Source organism: Micromys minutus (assembly GCF_963924665.1).
Source record: "Micromys minutus genome assembly, chromosome: 6".
Taxonomy (NCBI): domain Eukaryota; kingdom Metazoa; phylum Chordata; class Mammalia; order Rodentia; family Muridae; genus Micromys; species Micromys minutus.
Genome location: NC_137975.1, coordinates 21,708,388 through 21,732,020, shown reverse-complemented (window position 1 = coordinate 21,732,020; position 23,633 = coordinate 21,708,388). Strand labels below are relative to the sequence as shown.

Genomic DNA, 23,633 nt, shown 5'->3' with positions numbered 1-23,633 from the left:
GATCTCAGAAATTGGAAAGATCTCCCATGCTCATGGATTGGAAAAATCAACATCTTAAAAAATGGCCATCCTACCAAAAGCAATCTACAGATTAAATGCAATCCCCATCAAAATTCCAACCCATTTCTTCATGGAATTGGAAAGATCAATGTGCAATATCATATGGAATAACAAAAGACCTAGAATAGCGAAATCCATCCTCAACACCAAAAAAAACATCTGCGTGAAACGGAAGCTTCTTAATCTGGAACATTAGAGGTGGTATCAGCAGAGACAATCTGAACCTGCGCAAGCGCTCTGCAGTCACCACGGTCTGGGGGAGTGCCCACCTGATCATCTTCAGTGAACTAATTTATGATTCTTTTTTTAACAAAGACATCCTTGTTTGCTTCACATGCATTATATGATAATTGTGTGTGTGCAGAATATTGTTCTGTGCCTTTTCTGGCACTTGAGCAGACCTGTCTCACCCAGGGTTTAGTGAGCACTGAATATGAGTCAAACACTCTTCTATTCACGCTTAGAAGGAAAAAGGAAAGGGATTGGGGGGATGGAGGGAAGAAGGACCTTAGGAAGTAATGAAGGGAGGGAAGGAGGGAGGAAGAAAGATAACCCACCAATGTGTGGGTTCACAGGTGAAAACAGCATTGCTGAGCACTCAAAATTCTGTTGGGAAGAACCTATTCTTCAAAGTTCCCTGGATGAACAAATCAATTTTTTCTGTTTCCTCCATTCTGATTAACCCCATGAGAGACTGGAGCAGATTTTGAAGAGAAATAGCCCCTGGAGTGGAGTAATTCCCCCTTTTACCATAGGCAAAGAAAAACAAAACAAAACAAAAAAAAACCAAACAAACAAACAACAACAACAAAAAAAAAAAAAACCCCAACCAGGCCAGGTTTTTGCCACACATTTCCTAACATTCTGGCAGGCTCCTACAGTCACCCCCAAAATTCTAGTCTTCAGAGTTTACTCAAGAAAGAATTTTATCTAAAAAAAAAATCTAAAATTGAGCTCAGTGCTTTGGTGAGATGTTAGGAAAATCGGAGCTGATCTCTGGAGCCATGTAATGAGCAAATCAAAAGGGAACTTTGGAGCCTGGAGATGCCTCTCAGCATGAGTTTGCAGAGGCAGAATTTTTGCCAAGGATTTCTAACCTACTCATAATAAGGATACATTCACACGTAGCAGCAGTGAGGAGTGAAGGGGTGTTTCACAGAACCTCTCTGTTCTGGGCCAGGCCAGAGTACTGGAGCCATGCTGAATAACTTCTCTGTGGTAATACTGCATAGTCTGTGTGGTACCATCAGCCATGCAGCTTCTGCCTTGCAACTTCCCAAGAGATTCACATAGCATTGGTCACTATCACCATGTCAGAGAGCTGCCTGATATTCACTTGAAAAATTTAAATGATTATGTAAGAGAAGGAACAGCCATTTTCATATGAAAACTTTTCTCCCTCTCACAAGTGACAGAGTTGCTGGTGGGTGGTATCATTTCTAACAAAGATGTTTTGCAAGTGACTCCTTTTCAACATCCTTGTGTGGCCACTACAAGTTATTTCATTAGAATGGGGTTCTCTTCACAGCTACTTCCCAATGTATGTCTGTCCTACTTCTTTGACATGGGACAGGTCCCTGTCCTTTGCTTTATTATGACTTCACAGTACACAAGGCTGCCTCATCTTGTACGGTGTTTGAAAGCATTGACGTGTGGACCTAATGATTTGAATGTTCACTGTGACTCAGGAAAAAACCAAGGGCCTTGGCATTTTTTATGTATTGCATATCTCTTAGTGTCCTAGGACAGAAAATGATCCTCAAAGGTAGAGCAGAATCCCACACAACTCAAGGTCACAGGTGAAAAGGAGACACCTTCTTCCCACACTTATTACTCTCAGTTAATTAATACGTTTCATGTTATCCTGAAGCTGGGGAGAAGAGATGCATCTGCTTATAGACTGTGTGAGGCTGGAGAAGGGTGCTGCTTGGACTGTCCTTGAGTCCCTGTCAAAAGCACACCCCTCAAATCTTTAAAAAGATCAAGTACTGACTATTCATATAGATTTATGTAAAAATTATTTTAAAATCTGAAAAAAAAGTACTGACAAAAATGTATTATATAATTTTTACGCAAAAAATGCTTGAAATCTGTACATTTATCTTTGTTTTGTAAAATAAAGGTGTTAAAAAAAAAACACACCCCTGAGAGGAAGCAAGTGTGCAGGGCACTAATTCTTAGTTCTTGAGTGTGTCATGACAAGCAGGACGTGATTGGCTCTTATCTCATGTCAAGTGAGGTAACACAACATCCATGGGCTCTAGTCTCAGCAGCTCTTTTAAACTGGCTGCCTTTAGTTAGGCTTCTTTTCACAAACTGATGAAAAGCACCACCATGCACACTGGTCACAGCTGTGGCGAGTCAATGGAGCCCAGCTGCTGAGGCATCCTCAAAACTACAAGATAGGTGTTTGCAGGGACTACATCTCTTCTCCCTCACACGATTTCTTGGAAAATCTATTTCCCAATTTCGAAGTGGTTTATTATTCACTTTCTTTAAATAACATACTCAACACAAATAGATCTTATTTAAGTAAAAATTCTCTACTATTTAATAATGTGAGTAGTACTTACAAAACCATCACAGCATTCCATAAGCTTGTCTCCTCCCCAAATATTAATGTTATATTTTTTAACAACTCATATGCCAGAAATAAGTTTTATATATTTTTGTTTGGTTGTTTTTTTTTTTAATGTAACAAAAATCTGTGTCCATAAAGGAGTGAAATGTATCTATTGTGTTCTAAGAAGTCTCCGTACATTTAATCCTGGACTTGGCAGAGAATGGGAACTCTATTTATTTACTGATTAAACATGTTTTCTACAGAAAAGACAGGAATGGTAAAGCCAATTCACAAAACAACGTGAAGATGCACAGAACTATGTATTTTCCTGCTATGAAAAAAAAAATGGAGTGAATTAAATTGTTTGATGTATGTGGACACTCATGAATTCTGGGATAGAGGTTGGGGCATTTGTGTTCCATAATAGATTTTTGTTTTCATTTCTATTGCTCACAATGAATTTTAATCACCAATGTCAAATGAGAAACAAAAAGAGATGCACAGCCATTGTGCTGTGTGCTGTATTTTTCCTGTGGTAGAAGCCACAGCCCAGAACCCAGATAAACAGGAAGCATGGCTGATGCTGATTTCACTGTTGTTGTATATTTGTTTTCCTGCCTGTAACCAAGGATAAACATTAGTTAATACAGACAGACAATCGTGGTTGGTACTTCAGTAATTCTTCAAGAAGCTCATTTTAAGCAGATTCATCATTTGAAAAGGGGTTGGTTTGTTTGTTTGTTTTTAAATAAATTCCAAGCACAGGCCTGTGTTGAAACAGCAGATTTATAGGGCCAGATAGTCATCAGACTAACCTGCAAGACTTTATTTCGAGATATTAAGTACCAACTGAATGAAGATCCCTAAAAAATCCTTACTTTGGGTATACAGTTTTCCTAGTCCCAACCTAGTTTGCTGTTAAGGAAATACAGAAACAGTTAAGTGTGTCCTGGTAAATATTTCTTAACTTGAGTGAGTCTTCATGACATCTGTGAGTGACCCATCTCAGTCTCAGAAAGTCTCTCTGGATGAGAAATTCTTCTCTTCTACGAAGCCATCTTATTTGGTTTATTTATGCCTTGGCTATATTACTGTCCCACCATAGTGTATGGTGATAACTCAAAATTCTATTCCTACCTGCACACAATTACAAAATCCAAATTAGGCACCCATGAGAAAATATGTCCAAAATACACAGAGGAGATAATTTCATTCATCATGCAACTACTATGTTATGCCATATAAGGAAAGAAAAGATTCTTTTTATGAAAGGAATAGAATTATACCTAAAACCAGCAAGACAATGACTTTCCTTCTTTACAGTTTTTATGTCCTAAGCACTGGACCTGGGATTTTTCACACCCAGACTCTGATTTAGTCCTATAATGTAAATGATACAATTAGCAATCTCATCATCAAGGGCAGTGTCCTAGAGAAGATATGTAGCTTTTGTGAGATACCACAACAAATAAATGATCAACATAAAATCTGATTACAAGTTTACGCAGCCCTGTGACAAAAAGAGATCACAGTTATATCATTTGCAAACCACTCATTCCCTCTACATCAGTGTTATGAAAGGTCGCTGTAGAAAGGACAACATGCAATGGAATCTATGGGTTACAATGTAAAGAATCATGAGCCACATGTTAGGAGCTATAGGAATTTAAGGAGTCTGGAGCTTCAGAAATGGCTGAGTTATTAAGCATGCATTTGCTGTTCTTGCAGAGGGCCTGAGTCCAGTTTTCAGAAATTACATCAGACAGTCCACAATTACCTATAATAAGAGCTCCAAAGGATCCAATGCCCTCTCTGGCTTCCATGGGTTATGATACTTATGTACATAAATTCAGATACAGGCACACATGTACACATACTTTTAAAAATAAACTTATAAAAGAATCCAGGAGTTCTTTTGGTAAAATTAATAGTTAATAGATAGGTAGATAGATAGATAGATAGATAGATAGATAGATAGATAGATACATAGATAGATAGATACATAGATAGATATATAGATAGATAATATACAAAGAATGTTTAGTCAGCAGTGACAAGGAAGTTAACTGAGGAATATGCTAGAAATATTAAAACAGAGATGTATCTTTGAATTCTACAATATACACCGTATTCAGCAATGAGGAAGATTCACATAGCTCACAACTACATGTAAGACCAACACTAGGAGATGACATGCTAGCCTCCAGGTTTTACAGCTGGCCGGGCTCAGGAAATCAAGAACATAAGTTGGATTTGACACAAAATGCTGTATTTATACAAGAGAACCTTTTTTACCTTGTTTAATATTTTTCTGGGAACAGGAATCTTATCCACATGTCTTCAAGGCTACAAGAAGCTCTAGAAAATGTCTCCTGTAAATAATTATATATCTAACAAGGAAGTTCAGGACATCTCTCTGTTTCTAATAGACTTCCCATCAGACAACTGTCCTCAGGGACTTCTGTCATTATGAGCTTTGAGTTCATAACAACCCCACAACCTAAAAGAAATACCCTGGAGGCCTTTACCAAATACAATATAGGCAGCCTCTCCCAACCCCAAATGAATATAAAGATGTTAGACTCCGGCTTGTAATGGATAGTGAGCCAGTTTTCAATATCCTCTGGCTCTCCAGGGACTCTGGAAGAAAAGTTTTGGCACAGACTGGCAAAGATACAGGGGCATAAGAGGATCTGAACTCGGGTGCTGCAACTCATTAATAACACAACACCAAGGGACTATTTCGTATCTATGCTGATGGCATTATTTAAACAGTGGGCATGTTGTCAAGGATTCTGGACTAGTGACAACTATTTACAAGTGTCTTTTACACCAGGTAAATGTAACAAGCCCTTTCATCATTTTCTTTGTGAAGCACTAGCAGAAGCAGATAGCACCAGAAGATGAGAAACACTGAGGCACTGTGGGAATTCTGTAGCATCAGCGCTGTGGAAACAGAACTTGAATGGTGAGATTCTGCACTGAAGTCCCTGCCTTAATTCACTGCCCTGTATCCCCAAAGTAAAGGAGATCTATACTGAGAAAGAATCAGTAGAAACAGGTCTTAACCAGTTTTGCTGACCCTATTTTTTCTATCACCACTTCCAAAGAGGTTATAGCTATTAAAACATTCAAGAGTGAAATACCTGGGACATGGTTGCAGAAGTTTCCCTTCAGCAATGCAGGTCTCTTTCTCAAGAAGTTCTGGGCATTCCTGGCCACCTCCAATAGCAATATGCTTCACATTCCGGCTCCTGCTTCTAACTCCAGGTGACAGAATCCCAGAACGGCAGGTTTTGGAGCAGGGGCTCCATGGGGACCATTCAGAAGTCTCACAGTCTTTTGGCATCACACAGGGCTGGACAGTCAGTGGGAAGGAATCTTGTATGCAAAGGCTGAAAGAATGATAGCAGAAAAGAAAATTGAAATATAGGTAACTAATACAACCAGCATTGTGAAATTCTATAAGAAAAGGATTAAAACTTAATTTGATCCCCTCTTTCTCCTTCCCCCACTCCCTCTCTCTCTCTCTTTGTGTGTGTGTGTGTGTGTGTGTGTGTGTGTGTTTGTGTGTGGGCATGCCTGTGTGTTCCAAGGCAAACATGTGCAGGAAAGAGGACAGCTTTGTGGAGTTGAGTTTCCCCTTCCAATCATGTGAGTCGGGATGGACAGCAGTGTTTTAACAACCGGAATCATCTCACTTGCCCTATTTTGACATTTTAATCGGATTTTTAAAGGTACAGACATCAGTATAGAACCATAATACATATTAAACATTAAGAACACAAACTTATTGCAAACAGTGGAACATACCTATGGCTCATCTATTCAGGAGACTGAGGCAGGAGTATGTCCTGAGATTGGGAGTTCTAGGTAAGGTCCCATCTCAAAAAAATACTAACAGTGCTTACCCTGTTTAACATGTAGCAACAAAACCGCCTCACCCTAGAGAGATGCCTAGAGAAGACATCCTTACCCAAAGTGTCTCCTTCATGTTGTAAACTATTAACCCTTAATGATTTGGCTTGGGCTGTGCTCTCTTACAGCTATATTCTGAGTTACATTTGATTATATCTACATTGCAAAGAGAAGAACTTGGACTCACAGAGCCTATGCAATTTGCTCACCATCCAATTAAAGCAAATAGAAGGTTTAGACTAAGGTATCTATTCTTAGAACTATTGAGACACTTCTTGTTAAATGGGTTATTGATTATGTTTCTACACACTATTTGGCACTTAGCATCATTTTTTTCTTCACATGTAAAGTTTGAGCAGTATCAAATAGTTCAAGAGTCTGTCTGGAAAGCAGATATATTAGAGGAAACACATAATGATGAAGTCAACACCATGACAGTTATACCACTGAGAAGCACAAGAGACGGAGGGGGTGATAAGCCAGCTGAGAAGGCTGTCAATGATGCTGATATTTCAAAAGGCAGATAGGAGTCCAGGAAAAAATGGCTTCATCTAGGGGAGTAGTCCATGTGAAGCCTTGAGATACTAGTATGCTTTTGGGATGTGAACCTGTAGTGAGTTGGACCCAAGTGCTAAATTTCAAACCACTTGACTTTGTGTGAATAACATAGAAAACAACCATAATGAGAGTGTTTACACTATAAAACTTGGCAAGTGCTACACCCAAGTTTTATAGGGATGAGGGAAAAAAATGCGGCCACCACACCCTGGTCCTAGATGCCCAGGTTCCAGAGATTGAGAAACTCTATTTTTTTTTTTTTTGTTTGTCAACCAAGTACATGGCATTTGCCCTGACAGTCCAAGCAAGGAGATTCTGAAATCTATTGAACTCTTTCAAGTCATTTGTAGGTTTAAAAAATGGTTTTCCTTTTTTAAAAATGCCCTTCACTCTTCCATCTTAAAAAGATTCAGGACCCAGGAAAGCGGCTCAGTCAGTAAAACCCTCGTAGAACAAGCGTGGGGGCCCAAGTTTGATCTATTACTTGAATTCAGGGATAATGGTGAATGCCTCTAATCTCAGTGCAGAGCAGTGGAGACAGGCAGAGATCAGCAACTCTCTGGCCAGCTGGCCTCACTGAGTCAAGGCAGGGATTAAACATGGAACATTTTGTAAAGGACCCCTAATCTTTTGCTTTCTTAAGGACTTATATTTACTTGAATGTGTATTGGTTTGGTTTAGATGTAGCTTTTACAAGCTTCTATTCTGAGTTAAATTAATGATGATGAAGATGATAATAATAATAATATTTAAAGGTACCATATCCATTTCCCTTCTAGTTAGACCTGTGAAATTCCTTGTAATCAAGGAACTCTGAGTACCCTATGTAGAACATTATAGATATCTGAACCTTGATGTCTGCATCCAGTTATTCTCTTGTGTACTGAGGTTCCGTATCTACGGAAGAAAAAGGACAATGCAGCATGGTCCAGGCACTCCCCAGCCCTAGATTTGTGCTGACCTATCTGTGAGTGGAATCACCCTATAAACAACAGCACACAATGAACACTCCTGCCCACACCAGAACGGGAATCGATCCCTTCATAGAAGGTAGTGTGCCTTTTTAATGAAACAGGCTTAAGCTGAGGATTTGTCTTTCAAACTGGAGATGCTGTGATAATTATGCCCGCTTGACATTTATAGATCATGCTGTCGTCTGTAAATTACCTTGCAAGTGCTCAGCTGTAAAGGGAATCATTGCAACATAAAAACTCCCCTGGTTTCTAGCCTCTTCTGGAAATGTAAGGACATGTTTATGCTCACAGATTAACAGAAAGTGTTACAAAATAAAAGTTTTTATTAAGGTACCTTAGGTCATTAGCTCCACAACTTGGATTGCTTTAAATCTACTAAATATTTTTTTAAAAAATAAATGGGAAATTAAAAAAAAAGATTCTCTACCTTTCTTATAAGACTAAATAGTTCACCCAGATGCCCTTAAGCAAACCTAAACACACAAGTTCATATAAAATTCCCAATGTCTACCATAAGATTACTTCCCTCTTTGTTCTTTAGAAGTATCATTTTCAATATTAATTATACTATTTTGTGCCATGCCTTATACTTTAGTTAATTATCAATGTGTTTATAGATAATATACAGTAGCCTCAGATTTTTTAAATGTTTGCTTAAATATTGTTTACATGTATATGCACATATATGTTGCTCTGTCTATCCATAATGATAAGCTAGAAATGCTCTGGTTAAATTTTATTTCTGAGTACTGTTCTAATATATAGGCTTTGTTTAGCACTCATTCCCTATTGGGGAACTTTTGGTTGCATTTACTTTTCTTGCCTGCTTTAACAGGATGAGACATAGAAGCTCTGTGCACATGTGTGTACTGAACAGACATTGCAGTGTATACAGACGTAGGATGTAAAGATGTGCAGTAAGCTTCACAGAAACTTGGGAGACAGGAAGAGTGAGAAAAGAAGTCAGCTGTACTGTGTTAAGGATTCTACAAGGCCAAATGACTGAACTTTTGGAGAGTTTAAATGTTGCAGACCAGAGCCAAATCCAATCTCTATGTCTAACCCATTTCTGTGACAATAAAGCCAATAGACAAACAAGTAAACAAAAACAAAAAATATGTGTGTAGGAAACCACTGTCTCCCACCAACACAAAAGTTAAGAACACCATGAAATAGAACCTTAGACCTACAAAAGAGATGTCCTTTCTTTGCTTAGCAACTAAAATATCATACAACTACTTCCACATGAGAACATGGTACTCAAGAGAACCAGAATCCTTATTTCTAGGCTGTGATCTCTCACATGTGGCTCTAGAGTGAGCCATCACTTCTCGTTAAGTTTAAATCTATGGTTTGCTTCAGCAAGTAACTTCCACATTTGGATTAGAGGCAATTGCTGTTTTCCTTTCTTGTCTGCCCCCAGTTTTTGGTGTTTTCCAGATTACAAAGATTTCATATCCAACACAGATATCTGATCTGTGACCTGGCCCATATGGCTAGGGTGAAGAAAATGCCCTTAATCTTCAGACTCTATTTCTTAGAATCTATGAATATGCAAGTTTACATACCCAAAGAAAATTGCATATATAGTTAATTTACATGTCTCATTATGGTGATGACTTTAGAAAATCCAAGTGGACAGAGAGTAATCTCAGTCTAAAGGAAGAGAAAGAGGGTCAAATGGGATTTGAGGATTGCAAAGGTTATAATGATGCAGGTCCACACGCAAAGGAACACAGAAATTTCCAGAACCAGGTGAAAATGCATTAGATTTCCCCACAACCACAAAAAGGATACAAAGTCCCTGTTCTCATTTTATGATTTTAAACTATCTATTTTTTGTTAGATACTCTGTATTTACATTTGAGATCCTATCCCTTTACCTTGCCCCGCTCCCATCCCCCTTCCCCTGCAGTTGCCTTCACAAAGGTGCACTCCCTTTTGATCCCCCTCTCTAATCCATTGCCTTGGCATTCCTCTACATTGGGAAAACATACCCTCTCTGGAAAAAAGCCTCTGCTCACATTGATGCCAGACAATGCTATCTTGAGCTACATACTCAACTGGATCAATAGATCTCTCAGAGTGTGCACAAAGGATGGTGTTTTACTCCATGAGAGTTTTGGAGGGTTTAGTTGGTTGATGATGTTATTTTCCATGAGGTTCAAACCCCTTTCAGCTCCTTAGGTAATTTTTTTAGCAAAATCATTGAGATCCCCCAGTTCAGACCAATGGTTAGCTCCAAGCATGTTCAGCTGTATCTATATGACACTAGCATAGTCCCCGAGGGGGGGCATCTCTATCTGGATTCTGCCAGTAAGTACTTCTTGGGATCAACTATAGTGCTTGGATTTGGTGGCTGCATATGTGGTGGATCCCAAGGTGAGGCGGTTTCTGTGTGATCTTTCTTCAATCCCTATTCATCTATTTGACCTTACATTTTCTCCCATGAGAGTTTTGTTCTCTTTTCTAAAAAGAACTGAGGCATCCCCATTTTGGCCTTCCTTTTTATTGAGCTTATTAATGTCTGTGGATTGTTTTTTGGGTATTGGGTATTTAGAGCTTTCTGAGGCTAGTATCTGCTTATCAGGGAGTGACTACCATGTGTGTTCTTCTATGACTGGGTTACCTCACTCAGGATGAAAGTCTTTACTTCCATCCATTTGCCTAGAAATTTCATGAACTCATTGTTTCTAATAGCAGAGTGATACTCCATTGTGTAAATGTACCACATTTTCTGTATTCATTCATCTGTTGATGGACATCTGGGTTTTTTACAGCTTCTAGTTATAATAAATAAGGCTGCTATGAACATGGTGGAGCATGTGTCCTTGTTTTATGTTGGAGCATCTTTGGGGTATATGCCCAGGAGTAGAATAGCTAGATTTTCAGGTAGTACTATCTCAAATTTTCTGAGGAACCACCAGACTGATTTCCAGAGTGGTTATACCAGCTTACAACTGCACCAACAGTGGAGGAGTGTTCCTCTTTTTCCAGATCCTCACCAGCATCTGATGTCATCTGAGTTTTTGATCTTAGCCATTCTAACAGGTGTAAGGTGTAATCTTAGGGTTGTTTTGATTTGCATTTTCCTGATTACTAGGGATGTTGAGCATTTCTTTAGGTGTTTCCCAGCCATTCGATGTTCCTCAGCAGATAAATCATTCTTTAGTTGTGTACCTCATACTTTAATAAGATTATTTGATTCTCTATAGTCTAGCTTTCTGATTTCTTTGTATATATTGGATACTAGCCCTCTATCAAATGTAGAATTGGCAAAGATCCTTTCCCAACCTGTAGGCTGCCATTTTGTCTTTTTAACAGTGCCCTTAGCCTTACAGAAGCTTTGCAATTTCTTGAGGTCCCATTTGTTGATTCTTGCTCTTAGAGCACAAGCCATTGGTGCTCTGTTCAGGAATTTTTTCCCTGTGCCTATGTGTTCTAAGGTTTTCTAAACTTTCTCTTCTAATAGTTTCAGTGTAGCTGGTTTATTTGCAGATCTTTGATCCACTTACACTTGAGCTTTGTAAAAGGAGATACGAAAGGATCAATTTGCATTCTTCTGCGTGCTGGCCACCAATTGAACTACCATTTGTTGAAGAGGCTGTCCTTTTTTTCATTGAATGTTCTTAGTTTCTTTGTCAAAGAACACGTGACCATAGGTGTGTGGGTTCATTTCTAGGTTCTTGATTCTCTTCCATTTATCTACCTGAATATACCATGCAGTTTTTATTGCAATTGCTTTGTAATATAGCTTTAGATCAGGTATGGTGATTCTCCCAGAAGTGATTATTTTTCTTGAGAATAGATTTTGCTATTATAGGATTTTTGTTATTCCAGATGAACTTGAAAATTGCTTTTTCCAAGTCTATGAAGAATTGAGTTGGGATTTTGATGGAGATTGCATTGAATCTGTAGATTGCTTTTGGCAAGATGGCAATTTTTACAATGTTAATTCTGCTAATCCATGAGTGTAGGAGGTCTTTCCATCTTTTGAGATCTTCTTCAGTTTCCTTTTTCAGATTCTTAAAGTTCTTGTCATACAGTTCCTTCACTTGCTTAGTTAAGGTCACCCCAAGGTATCCTATAGGTATTTTTGGGGGGTTCATTTGTTTTCCAAACCAATTGAATTTAAAAAGCGCCTTCATATACACAAATGCACATAAGGGTAGAAGAGAGATTCAGAATAATACAGCTTCAGACATGTATCAGTAAATACTGTCGGTCTCAATGATACAAATATTCTCTTGTTGTTTTGTCATTCTTATTGTCTGTAGCACATTTCTGTAGACAGATTTTAAAATTTCATGTCAAATCACAATTTTGTAGCTTTTGAGAGTGTGTGTATAAATTTTGGATTTCTCCCCTCCCACCAGGCCAAATTTTCACATTTGTTTCTGTATAAGGAAATTCTATTGTTCCAACCATAATTCAAATTCTTGCATAGAAGTATATAGGTTTTTCATCTTTGAAGTCATTTTCAATAATGTTTTACTTTATATATTTTATTTATTTTTATTTTCTGTGTTAATTCCAATTCTACATTTATTTATTTATTCAAGTTAACGTTCTTTCATGGTATTGCTGTTTTGAAAATAAAACAAAATAAATCAAAACAAGAGCCATCCCCCCAAAAAAGTTTCACTCTTCTTGAGTTCTTTATTTCTATTACTTCTTTTCAATATTATACTATTGGATCACATATATGAGTAAAAATTTTCAACATTTATTAATGTTCACTATACTTTGTTATAGCACTGTCACTAGGAATTATAGTTAAGACCTCCAACACAAATGAAAAGCTACTTTATTGCATGTGGTTCTCATCAGAGGGGTAAACATCATCAACTGACCAGTTGTTGACCAGCTCATTTTCCCAAAATCTTCCTCAGTCCTAACCCTTCAGTTTGCCTTTGTTCAGACAAGCATGCCCGATCCCTAACTTCATGTGTAGAGGTGTGTGTGTGTGTGTGCACTTACCCATAAATGCTGAGTAGAGAAAATATTTTTCCTATTTATGATACTAGATATATAACCTAGGGCCTTCTGCATATTAGTTAGGAATTCTACCATTAAGCTCCAACCCAGAGATTCACTAAGGAAGAAAATATTCTTGCCGATACTATGAATCTCCACTATACATTTAGGACAACAGAACAATATTTAACACACATAGCTTGTATTCTTCAGGTACATAAATTATTTCCTGTGTATGTGTCTTAGGAAGCATTTTTTTCTGCTAGTTAGTGCCTGTAATTCCTAATGTTTTCAAGAATCCTGTGTTAAGACAGAACAGGCTTAGGCAGAGCTACCAAGAAACCCCACATCTCAGTGTTTTGTCAAAATAACCATCTCCCTTTACCCCAGTTCCATGTCTTTATTCTGTTACTGTTATTTATGAAAGTTTGTCGCAGGTTTTGGTGAAGCTACTCTTCTAGCCTCATCCTTTTGCCAATCTTGAAAATTCATCTTCTGGTAACATAGGTGAATGTTCCAAGGTCCCCTTCAAAGCAGAGGAGGAGGGAGTGGAGTTTGTTTGGGATGACTCAGACACTGGACTAAACATCCTATATGATTTCTTCCCAGGCCTAGGTAATATCTTAACGAAATACTTTCCCATGGGACATGGAGTGTGAAATGTAACAAACACAGAGAACATGTTTAATGCACTGTGTGTATAAATTGAATCATTCCAAGTATTTTTCACACAAAGAAAATTCTCCATTTTACTTTGATAATCAATTCTTGTGTTCACTTACTATTATTTAAGTGGGGGTCCAGATCCAGAAGAAAGAGGTGTTGTGTTCATTTATCTATATTTAACTAGAAATCTGAAAAGTTTCATGACTCAAAGCACTGTAAAAGCCACAAAATGATCTATTCTCTAAATCAATATATTCCTACATTTAAATCGACCTCATACATGGTGAAAGCAAAAGTAAAGATTAAAGTAATTAAAATGTATGAGGAAAGTCTCTAACTGAGAACCCTTTTCCATTTCTTTTCATTTTGTTCTAAATTACACAATATCAGTTTATAGAATTTAATACCTCCAAAGTAACTTTATAGTCAAAAAGAATTTTTGCAACAATGAAATTGCAACTATGAAGACACTTTTGGAGATGCCTGATGAAACAGTGGGCCATTCCAGAGTATAACTCTCCATTGAAGAAACCCTGTTATCCACACAGCAGCAGATACCTCAAATTGTGACATAAATGCAGGGTAATGGGCACTTCTGTAACTACCAGATTATAACTTGGGGAATATCTGAAATATCATGACAATAATACCAAAACATAAAATGAGAATGAAGAACTGAGCCAAAACTGTGGTAGGACTAAGGGAAGACAGACTAGACGATTGTATGTGATATGTGTATTTTGTTGATTTTGATACCTGTCATCTGTTAGGCACACAGGAACACACACCTAAAATATATTAAGGATAAAAATCTAAAATAAAGCCTGCATGCATCAAGTTAAGAACATCACTTAAATCAGTTGTGATCAATCTGTAGATCATGACCCCATAAGACCACTAGAAGACACAGATATTTAGGCTATAAGCCATAAAAGTAGCAAGATTACAGTTATAAAGTAGCATAAAAGTAATTTTATGGTTGGGGGTCAACAAAACAGGAGGAACTGAATTAAATGTTCACAGCATTAGGACCATGGCTGAGAATGATCATCTCTAGCCACTGCACTGTAAGATTTTGAAAATAAATTTATCTGCATAACACTTTCAAAGCTGTTTGAAGGCTGATTTTCACAATGTGAAGTGACTTTAACATAAAAAGAAAAACCATTAGAGCTAATGAAAGTCTTTTTCTTTTTCTTTTTTTTTTTTCTTTGCTGAGAGTTTGAAAATATTCTCTAAACATTCTGTCTTACCAAATTAACCTGATGCATTTCTCACTTTCAAAGCACATTGACCTAAGTAAGGTCACTGTTTAGAAACAATGCCACACTTTGTGGGATTGTCAGCTTTTGGCTCTCTAAAGCTCAATGAAACCAAACCATAATGTTAAAATTCCTCTTAATTTCTTGTTATGATACATACAATTTAAATCTTTTTCAATGGGTAATAAACCTAGAATCACACTGTAATGCTGAAATAGCAGTATGGAATTCTGTTTATGTGCAGTTTGGTTGCTCCTAGGGAACAGAGATTGCTCTGTAGACACAGATGTAAGTTCGGATATACTGAGGCATTAAATTCTCCAGGAGGAATATCCTTAGTGTGATATTATAGAACACTTGAATGTGTGAAGTATTATAATCATTTCCTGTCACTAGAAAACATTATCCAGCTGAGATTTAAAATGTAGTACAAGTCTCAGGATATAAGAGATTTTATCTTCTCCAAATTTCTCAGACAAAATACTAAGAATGATGTATAGATACAGAGTAGAGGGTGTGTGTTACAGAGAAGATACTGAGGTGAGACAAAGCCACAAGGGCTTCACAGAGAAGCAAACTGATCACCCAGTAAAGAAGAGATTTCTAGATGGAAGAGCAGGAAAACGACAGAGCAGTCACAGCTAAAATTAACAAGCTGCTGACTAGTTCACCTTCATGGTTTTGCTTGGTTCACTACTGTGAGAACTATTCCTAGTGCTATACACTTGGATTTATTAGATTCTATGGTTACATTTTAAAAGCCTATTTGTTGGCTTGAGCTTTGGGTGACAATGGTTAGGTCTTAGCTAAAATCCTCTCCTCCACACCAACTCCTCCCTCTCCAAAGAGGTGGGGAAGTAAAGGAAGTTAATCTTTACATCATTCTAGCATTGCACTCCTGGTGTCAGAATATGGGCAGAGTCTTCCTGACTGCATGCCTCTCTCTCTCTCTCTCTCTCTCTCTCTCTCTCTCTCTCTCTCTCTCTCTGCTCTCTCTCTGTGTATGTGTCTGTCTGTCTGTCTGCCTGTCTCTCTCTCTGTGTATGTGTGTGTCTGTCTTCTGTCTGTCTTTTTCTGAGTGTCTCTCTTCTGTTTGTCTTCTCTCTGTGTGTGTCTGTTTTCTGTCAGTCTTCTTCTGTGTGTGTGTCTCTATCTTTCTCTGTGTTTATCTGTCTCTGTCTTTCCCATCTCTGTGTGTATGTCTTTCTGTCTCTGTGTTTGCTTCTGTCTGTCTCTGTCTCTTGTGTGCGTCTGTCTCTGTCTATCTGACTCTCTCTGTGTATGTCTCTTTCCCTCAGCCCCCCCCCTACCTCTCAGTGACATACCCCCTTACTCCTTTCAAGAGACTCTAATCATTGCTACCTGTGAATGTTATTTTAAATAGCCAAAAGTACTTAGGCCAGGTAATAATATTTGAAATCTTGACACAGTAATTCTGCTATGAAGAAAAATAAAACTGGCAATATCTAACAAGATTTGTATAGATCTTTCTTTTCACTATATTTCTAGGAAGTTGTTTTTCCGAAGACATGCTTACAATAATAACAAAATGCAGGCTCAAGAAGTTATGCCCTAGAAAAAGACACATTAACAGACATGCTAAAAATGAATATCCATCAGTATAATTAAAAATAAATCAACAAGTGAAACACTATGACTAGAAAACAGAAAGCAGCAGCAAAGATTTCATACTGTATGACATAGTGAGATGAAAACAGTTCCATGAAGACAATGAGCATTACCACAACTGAAAACATCCTGTACATCTATCTGTTCAAAGGCTAGTACAAACTACAGACTCATATCAGGGGAGGGGAAGGAGCATAGGCAATGAGCCTAACCCTAACACTAACGCATTTGAGAAAGAGACAAATATCCAAATACAAGAAGCATGTAGACATGACCAGAAACTTATCTCTCCATGTAATATCATAGTCAAGGTAACAAAATTTCAAATCAAACATGGCAATAAAAAAAGCATAAACGGTGATGCCAACTTAAATAAAAGGACAAAAATATTAGAACAATAGCAGGTGGCTCATCAGCACTCACCGGAATGAATGGAATGATATATTTCAAGCCCTGAAAGTAAATAACTTCCAGCCAATGTTTCTATGTCTACTAAAATTATCTTTTAAAATTTATGAAGTAATAAGACTGTTCCAAGATGAAAACAACTCAGGATATCCAAACCAGCCCTGCAAAACACACATGAATAAATGGTGTACCCGGAAAGGAAACCGCCCCAACTATTAGGTAGTAAGAAATCAATTCCAAGAGAGAAAGAAACAAAAGAACAGCTAAGAAGAATCTATCCTTCCCAATGTGGTAAACTAGAAAATCCCTAATTCTAAGATGTAGGGAGGGAGAAAAGAGGTAATAAGCAAATGAAGCAGAAGAGTATCCAACCACAGGGAGGAGTCAATTCTCACTGAGGATCTGAAAGGCATATGACCTCTGTGTGCCTCTTAAAAGAATACAGAGTACATTTACACAATGGAGTACTATTCAGCTATTAAAAATAATGAATTTATGAAAGTTTTAGGCAAATGGATGGAACTAGAAAATATCATCCTGAGTGAGGTAACCCAATCACAAAAGAACATACAAGGTATACACTCACTGTTAAGTGGATATTAGCCCAAAAGCTCAGATTATCCAAAATACAATTCACAGACTACATGAAGCTCAAGAAGAAGGAAAAGAGTGGATGATCCCGTCCTTTTTAGAAGGGGGAGCAAAAATATTCACAGGAGAAAATACAAAGTGTGGAGCAGAGACTGAAGATCCAGCCCATATACAGTCACCAAACCCAGACAATATTGTTGATACCATGTTGACAGGTGCCTAATATACCTGTCTCCTGAGAGGCTCTGACAGAGCATGACAAATACAGAGGCAGATGCTCACAGCCCACCATCATGGACAAGTTACAGAAAGGACTGAAGGAGCTGAAGGGGTTTGCAACTACATAGGAAGAACAACAATATCAACCAAACAGACCCCCAGAGCTCCCAGGGACTAAACCACCATCAAGAGAGTACACACAGAGCAACCTATGGTTCCAGAAGCATATGTAGTAGAGGATGGCCCTGTTGGGCATCAATGGGGTAGGGAGCCCCTTGGTCCTGTGAAGGTTCCATCCCCCAGTGTAGGAGAGTGCCAGGGTGGGGAGGCAGGAGGGAGTGGGTGAGGGAGGACCCTCATAGAAGTAAGGGGAGGGAGTAATAGATGGGTTCTGGGGGGAAACAAGGAAAGGGGATAATATTTGAAATGTAAATAAAAATATTAAAAAGAAAAAATTATGGAATAGCTTACTCGATTAAAAAAATCAAGGTCCAGAAAGAACATGAAATTGGGTGCATAGGGAGCTAGGGAGGATTTAGGAAGACCATGGGGAGCAGAAAGAATAAAAAAAACATATTGTGTGAAAAAAACCCTTAAATATCAAGTTCTAATTTTGTTGTTTCAAAAAATATGTATTATATATGCATCACTGGTAAAAGAGAAGTAAAAGACCAAGTGGCAGAGAAGAAAAAATAGCTGTGAATGTGAACGAACTGAATGTCTTCCCAGCTTCATAAATAAATGCTACGAGGTCTGAGGACTCACCATCCCTGAACAAGAGCAAGGGGGTGATTCCACACCTCACCTGTCTTTTAAACCAAAAGCCAAGAGAAGCTGTTCTCTAAATGAGCTAGGTCTCACCGACATTGACAGAATATCCCACCCAAGAGAAAGAGGACTGATATTCAGAGCAAGCACCTGCAAAATACTCTAAAAAACTTGTTGATCTCCAATCAATACACGGAAAGTAAAATTACATCAATATGAATGAGGAGAAAAGGCAAACGTGAACATAAAGATACAGTGAAAAAAGTAACCATATTCCATGCCGATCCTTGGTAACACAAGAGGAAATCATAGGGCCTTTGGGTACTTTCTAAGAGCAACTGGTTAAAAGAACATGGGGATGCAGTTAAGGTTTGCTTGTGCTTGCTGAGAAACAGCAAGGGGAAATGCGTTTCTAACTGGAGTTTGGTGACACACATGAAAATAAAATAAAAGAACAATCTGATCTGAAATGTTGAGCTGATATTTCTATTTATAGTCTTAAAATGTGTCATACTTCAGCTGTTCCTCTTGGGGGACAGCATATTGTCTTTAGTCAACGAAAGTGGTGGGAGGACTTTACAGTCCAAATAAGCATGGGTCTTAAAAGAATTCCCATACCAAATGTTTTCTGCATCAAAATAAATGTTAAATATACTCATTTAAGTTTTATGCACCAAAACAACCAACTAAAAAATTATTGATGATTGTTTTAATATATATAGTTGCTTTTTCTGTTTTCTTGTAGTTTCTGTTTCGGTTTGTCTGTGGTTTCCTTTGGTTTGGCTTGGTTTGGTTTGGTTTGGTTTGGTTTGGTTTGGTTTGGTTTGGTTTGGTTTGGTTTGGTTTGGTTTGGTTTTGGTTTTGGTTGTGCAGCCCTGGCTGTCCTGGAACTTGTTCTGTACACCAGGCTAGCCTCTGCTTCTTAAGTACTATGATTAAAGGAATATACCACCACTGCCTGGATAAGGCTAATAAACATTTTCTTTGAGACATGGTTTCTCTGTGTAGCTCTTGCTATCCTGAAACTTACTCTGTAGACAGGCTGGGACATTCGCCTCTTAAGTGTTGGGATTAAAGGTGTGTACCACCACTGCCAAACTCTTATTTCTTAACACAGAGGTACTTCTACTTTGGTAATAAAAGGTAAAATAAAGACAAAAATACAATAGACATTTCCATTTCATAGGTTAAGGTAGTATAGAAATTCAGTAGCCACTTATAGAGAGAGGACTGACAGGCTATGTGACAGGGATTTTAAAGGTAATAATGAATGTGGAAAAAGTTTTATCAGAATAAAAGAGAAAATGTAGGAGGTGCAATGAGACCATTAAAAACAAAAGATTTGAAGAGTGGAGGGATGTGTCGGTGGTTAAGATCCTTTGCTGCTCTTGCAGAGGACCCAGGTTTAGCACCCAGCACCCACATAGCAGCTCCAACAATCTGTAACTCCAGTTCCAATGGACCCAGCATCCCGCCCCTGGCCACTGTGAGGACTGGACACGCATAATGCACTTACACACATGCGAGTAAAACACCCATACACATGAAAGGAAATAAACAGATCATTAAGAAAAATGGAATTCCAAGAGGAAAATCAATGACAGTGAGCAGAAGAGCCGGGAGAACCACGCCCAACATCTGCACTGCAAATGACAGAAAAGGACAACTGCTTGGGGTGTTTATTGAAGGGCAGGGTGGTCGATGTGATGGCCAGAAAAGGGCATCCATTAAAGCTGTGTCCTAGACCGAGAAAATGACTTTCAACAAAGCACTGCAGGAACTGCATTACAGAAGAGGAGACAGGTTTTTCCTATGCCGTAAGCACAAAAGCCAGCAGGTGTCATAGTCAAAATAGATGAATGCAACACTTCTGACCCCGCTGCCTTCCAGAGACCAGCCAAAAAGCCAAAGGACTGAAGTCAGATTCAGGGGAGGGTACAAGCAGATTTTTATTGTTAGACAAAGCACATGGATTAGGAGAAACTTAAGGTCCATCTAGGGGATCCTGATGTACCATAGCATGACATAGCCAGGGCATTGTGACCCTTCTCCACAGCTGGGTCATCTACATAAGACTGGCCAGTTGATATTTCATTATAGGAGAGGAAGGACTCACACATCCCACCCCTCCCTAAGAATCTAGAGGCAGTTAATGGTTGCTGCGGGAGGAAGAGACATTTTCTTCAGTGGTGTGGTCATGGGTAAGTAGTCTGGGTTCCTATAAATATCCCGTTGCTCATTTCATGTAGTAGTTGTAATTACACTCACTGAGTCAGAAAAAAAACAAAACCAAAAACTGGATACAAAGGCTGAATGTGAATTATAGAAAGAGCTCAGGACTCATTGGGAGTAAGAGGGAAACAGTGGCAGAAGTGGAGGGTACAGAGAAAAAGGCATTATAAAACCAATTAATAATTCATTATAATTAATGCATGCCTTATATAAAACTAAAGAGGGAGGAATAAAGAAATAAGGAAAGAAAGACATTTCTGTGGAAAGATGTATTTCAACCTTTCCATCAAACTCTTGTGAGACAATGCCAGCTGTTTCCCAAGTCCTGTAGAAAAAAAAGACAGCTCTGTCACCCATGGGAGTGAATGGTTTGCAAGGGCAACACTTTTGTCTCGGCCGTAGAAGATGGAGCTGCAGGAATGCCCTCACTAACACCATCTTTCCTAACAACTGTCATTCCATGGCAATACATGAAGCATCTCATAACCTTTGGTGATTAAATGAAATGAATGTTCATGAGATATGATTTCGCATCAGAATGTAGAGAGAGCTGCTCTGGTTCAATGCGCTCCTTAAATGTTAAACAGATCATAGGAACTTCTGGTACCCATCCAGGTTGACAAGGGCCTTGGACAGAGAAGCTACACAGACCAACAAACAACAATCCTCCTTGGATCCATCTTAAACTAATATCCAACCGACTCCAAAATTGGAGAGGCAAGCAGCAGAGGGAAAAAGAAAAAAACAAAACACAGCCTTTTGAAGAAAAAGCAGAAGTAGAAACCAGCCCTGCAGCTATGCCAAAGCAGAAAATTCTCACAGTTGTTGATCAAGGGGCAGTGTGGACAGTCAGAAGTCCCTGGAAGACTCAACCCCTGGGGACTTTTTCATGAATGTTACTTTTCATAAATGTTACCTCCTAATTAACAACAGATAGCAAATTATAGCTCCAAGAATCACAGGGAACATTATACGGGGCAGATACTGAAAACTAAGGGGCAAACACCTATGTGCCATGAGAAATTAGACAGGACCACTCACCTGTTGAAACATTAATTATCACACACTGACAATAAATGCTGGGATGCAAACATATTGGGATTCCTTTGCATTGATTGTAGTAATGCAAAATGGTTCAGGTACTTTGGAAGACATTTGGCATTTCTATTTTATTATTTAACCTAATTTAACTGGTTGCATGTGTCTATCTGTGGGTTGTATGCCACATGTAAGGTATGCACTCAGATGTCAAAGGAGAGCCTTGAATGCCCTGCTGTATGTGGGAAGCTTAAATGCATCTACAGTGACTGGTGATTGGGAGATACCCAGTGTGGGTGCTGGCAAACAACCTCAGATCCTTGGTAAGGATGTGTGCTCATAACCACTGAGCTGTTTCTCCAGCCACATGTGTGACAGTTTCTTACAAAAGCCAAGCACACTCTTGCCACAACCACTGCCCTCCTTAGAATCTATACAAAGCAGTTGAAACATTGCATGCACAAATATTTGTATAATTCTTTTCATTGTAACTGTATTCACAATAGCCCAAACCTGGAAGCTACCAAAATGATCACCAGGGATTGGAGAAAGGATCTGTGGTACCATACAGTATTACATACATCAGTGATGAAAAGAAAGAGGGCATTGGACTAATGGGGTAGAGGGTTAAATCCCCAGTATCTACCTAACAGACTAGTGTGGCTGTACATATGTAACATGTATACATACATGCACGCACAACACACAATTCCAGTATTGTTGGAGAGTAGACATTAGGATTTCTGGCGCATGCTGCCTGACAGCCTTGCTCCAGATTCAGAGAGAGACACTCTTTCAGGGGGATGGCAGTTGACATCATCCCTATGCCCCTTGGTGGGCAGAGGCTTGTACAAATACCACTCACACACTATCACCTATATCACTGGACTAAGTCATGGTCAGCCCATTGAAGAATGTAAATGCACACTGGCAACTGGAAAGCAGTTATTCAGAAAAGGCTACATGGGATACATTGTCAGCTCATTGACATTCTGAAAACCCAGGTTTGAAGACAGTAAAAGCAAGCCCCCAGAACTTTGAAGGAAGAAAGTGGATGTTAGTCATTGGAGATAGTGCAATGATTGGGATGTGATACTAATTGTTCAATCTATGGTCTATAAGAAGAGTGAAGAAGGTGCAAGCCCCAGGCACTAAATGTACTAATATTAGCCTTAGTTCAACAATTACCATCCAAGTGCATGTTGTGATTGTACCCCCTAAATTGAGAATTAAACTCCTGTTTAGGCATTAGGGACTCTCTCTGTCTCTCTGTCTCTCTGTCTCTCTGTCTCTCTGTCTCTGTCTCTCTCTGTCTCTCTCTGTCTCTCTCTCTCTCTCTCTCTCTCTCTCTCTCTCTCTCTCTCTCTCTCTCTCTCTACCTAACAGATCCTCTGGTGTGTGTAGTATATCTTTCAAATTTGTGTTTGTATGGGATTCCCATGTATAATGGGATTCCCATGTATAAGAACATGTGTGTCTCTGTATCTACATGTGTTTCTCATCTTTTCTGTTTCTCTTTTATCTGCTTCCTTAGTTTTATTCTGATTCATTCATTTTTGTCTTTTATTATTTATTATTATTATAAACCATACTCTGAATATATTGTATCAAAAATATACTTTAAAAATTGATTGGTTATTTTGTTAACATTTCAAATGTTATCTGCCTTCCCAGTTTCCTCTCTGAAAACCCCCATATCACCACCCCTACCCTTGCCTCCATTAAGGTGCTCCCCTAGCCACCCACCCATTCCCGCTCCAGTATTCCCCT

The 23,633-nt window shown here is 38.6% G+C and overlaps 1 protein-coding gene across 1 annotated transcript in view; it reads right to left on the bottom strand.

Annotated features, from left to right (window-relative positions):
• THSD7B (thrombospondin type 1 domain containing 7B) overlaps positions 1–23,633 on the bottom strand; it is a gene marked incomplete at both ends in the record, with an annotated part of 731,038 nt that overhangs the window by 544,179 nt on the left and 163,226 nt on the right. The window contains one exon of the mRNA XM_080917661.1: positions 5,770–6,018. Within this exon, the coding sequence (XP_080773787.1) occupies positions 5,770–6,018 (249 nt within the window). The remainder of the gene's footprint in view (positions 1–5,769; positions 6,019–23,633) is intronic.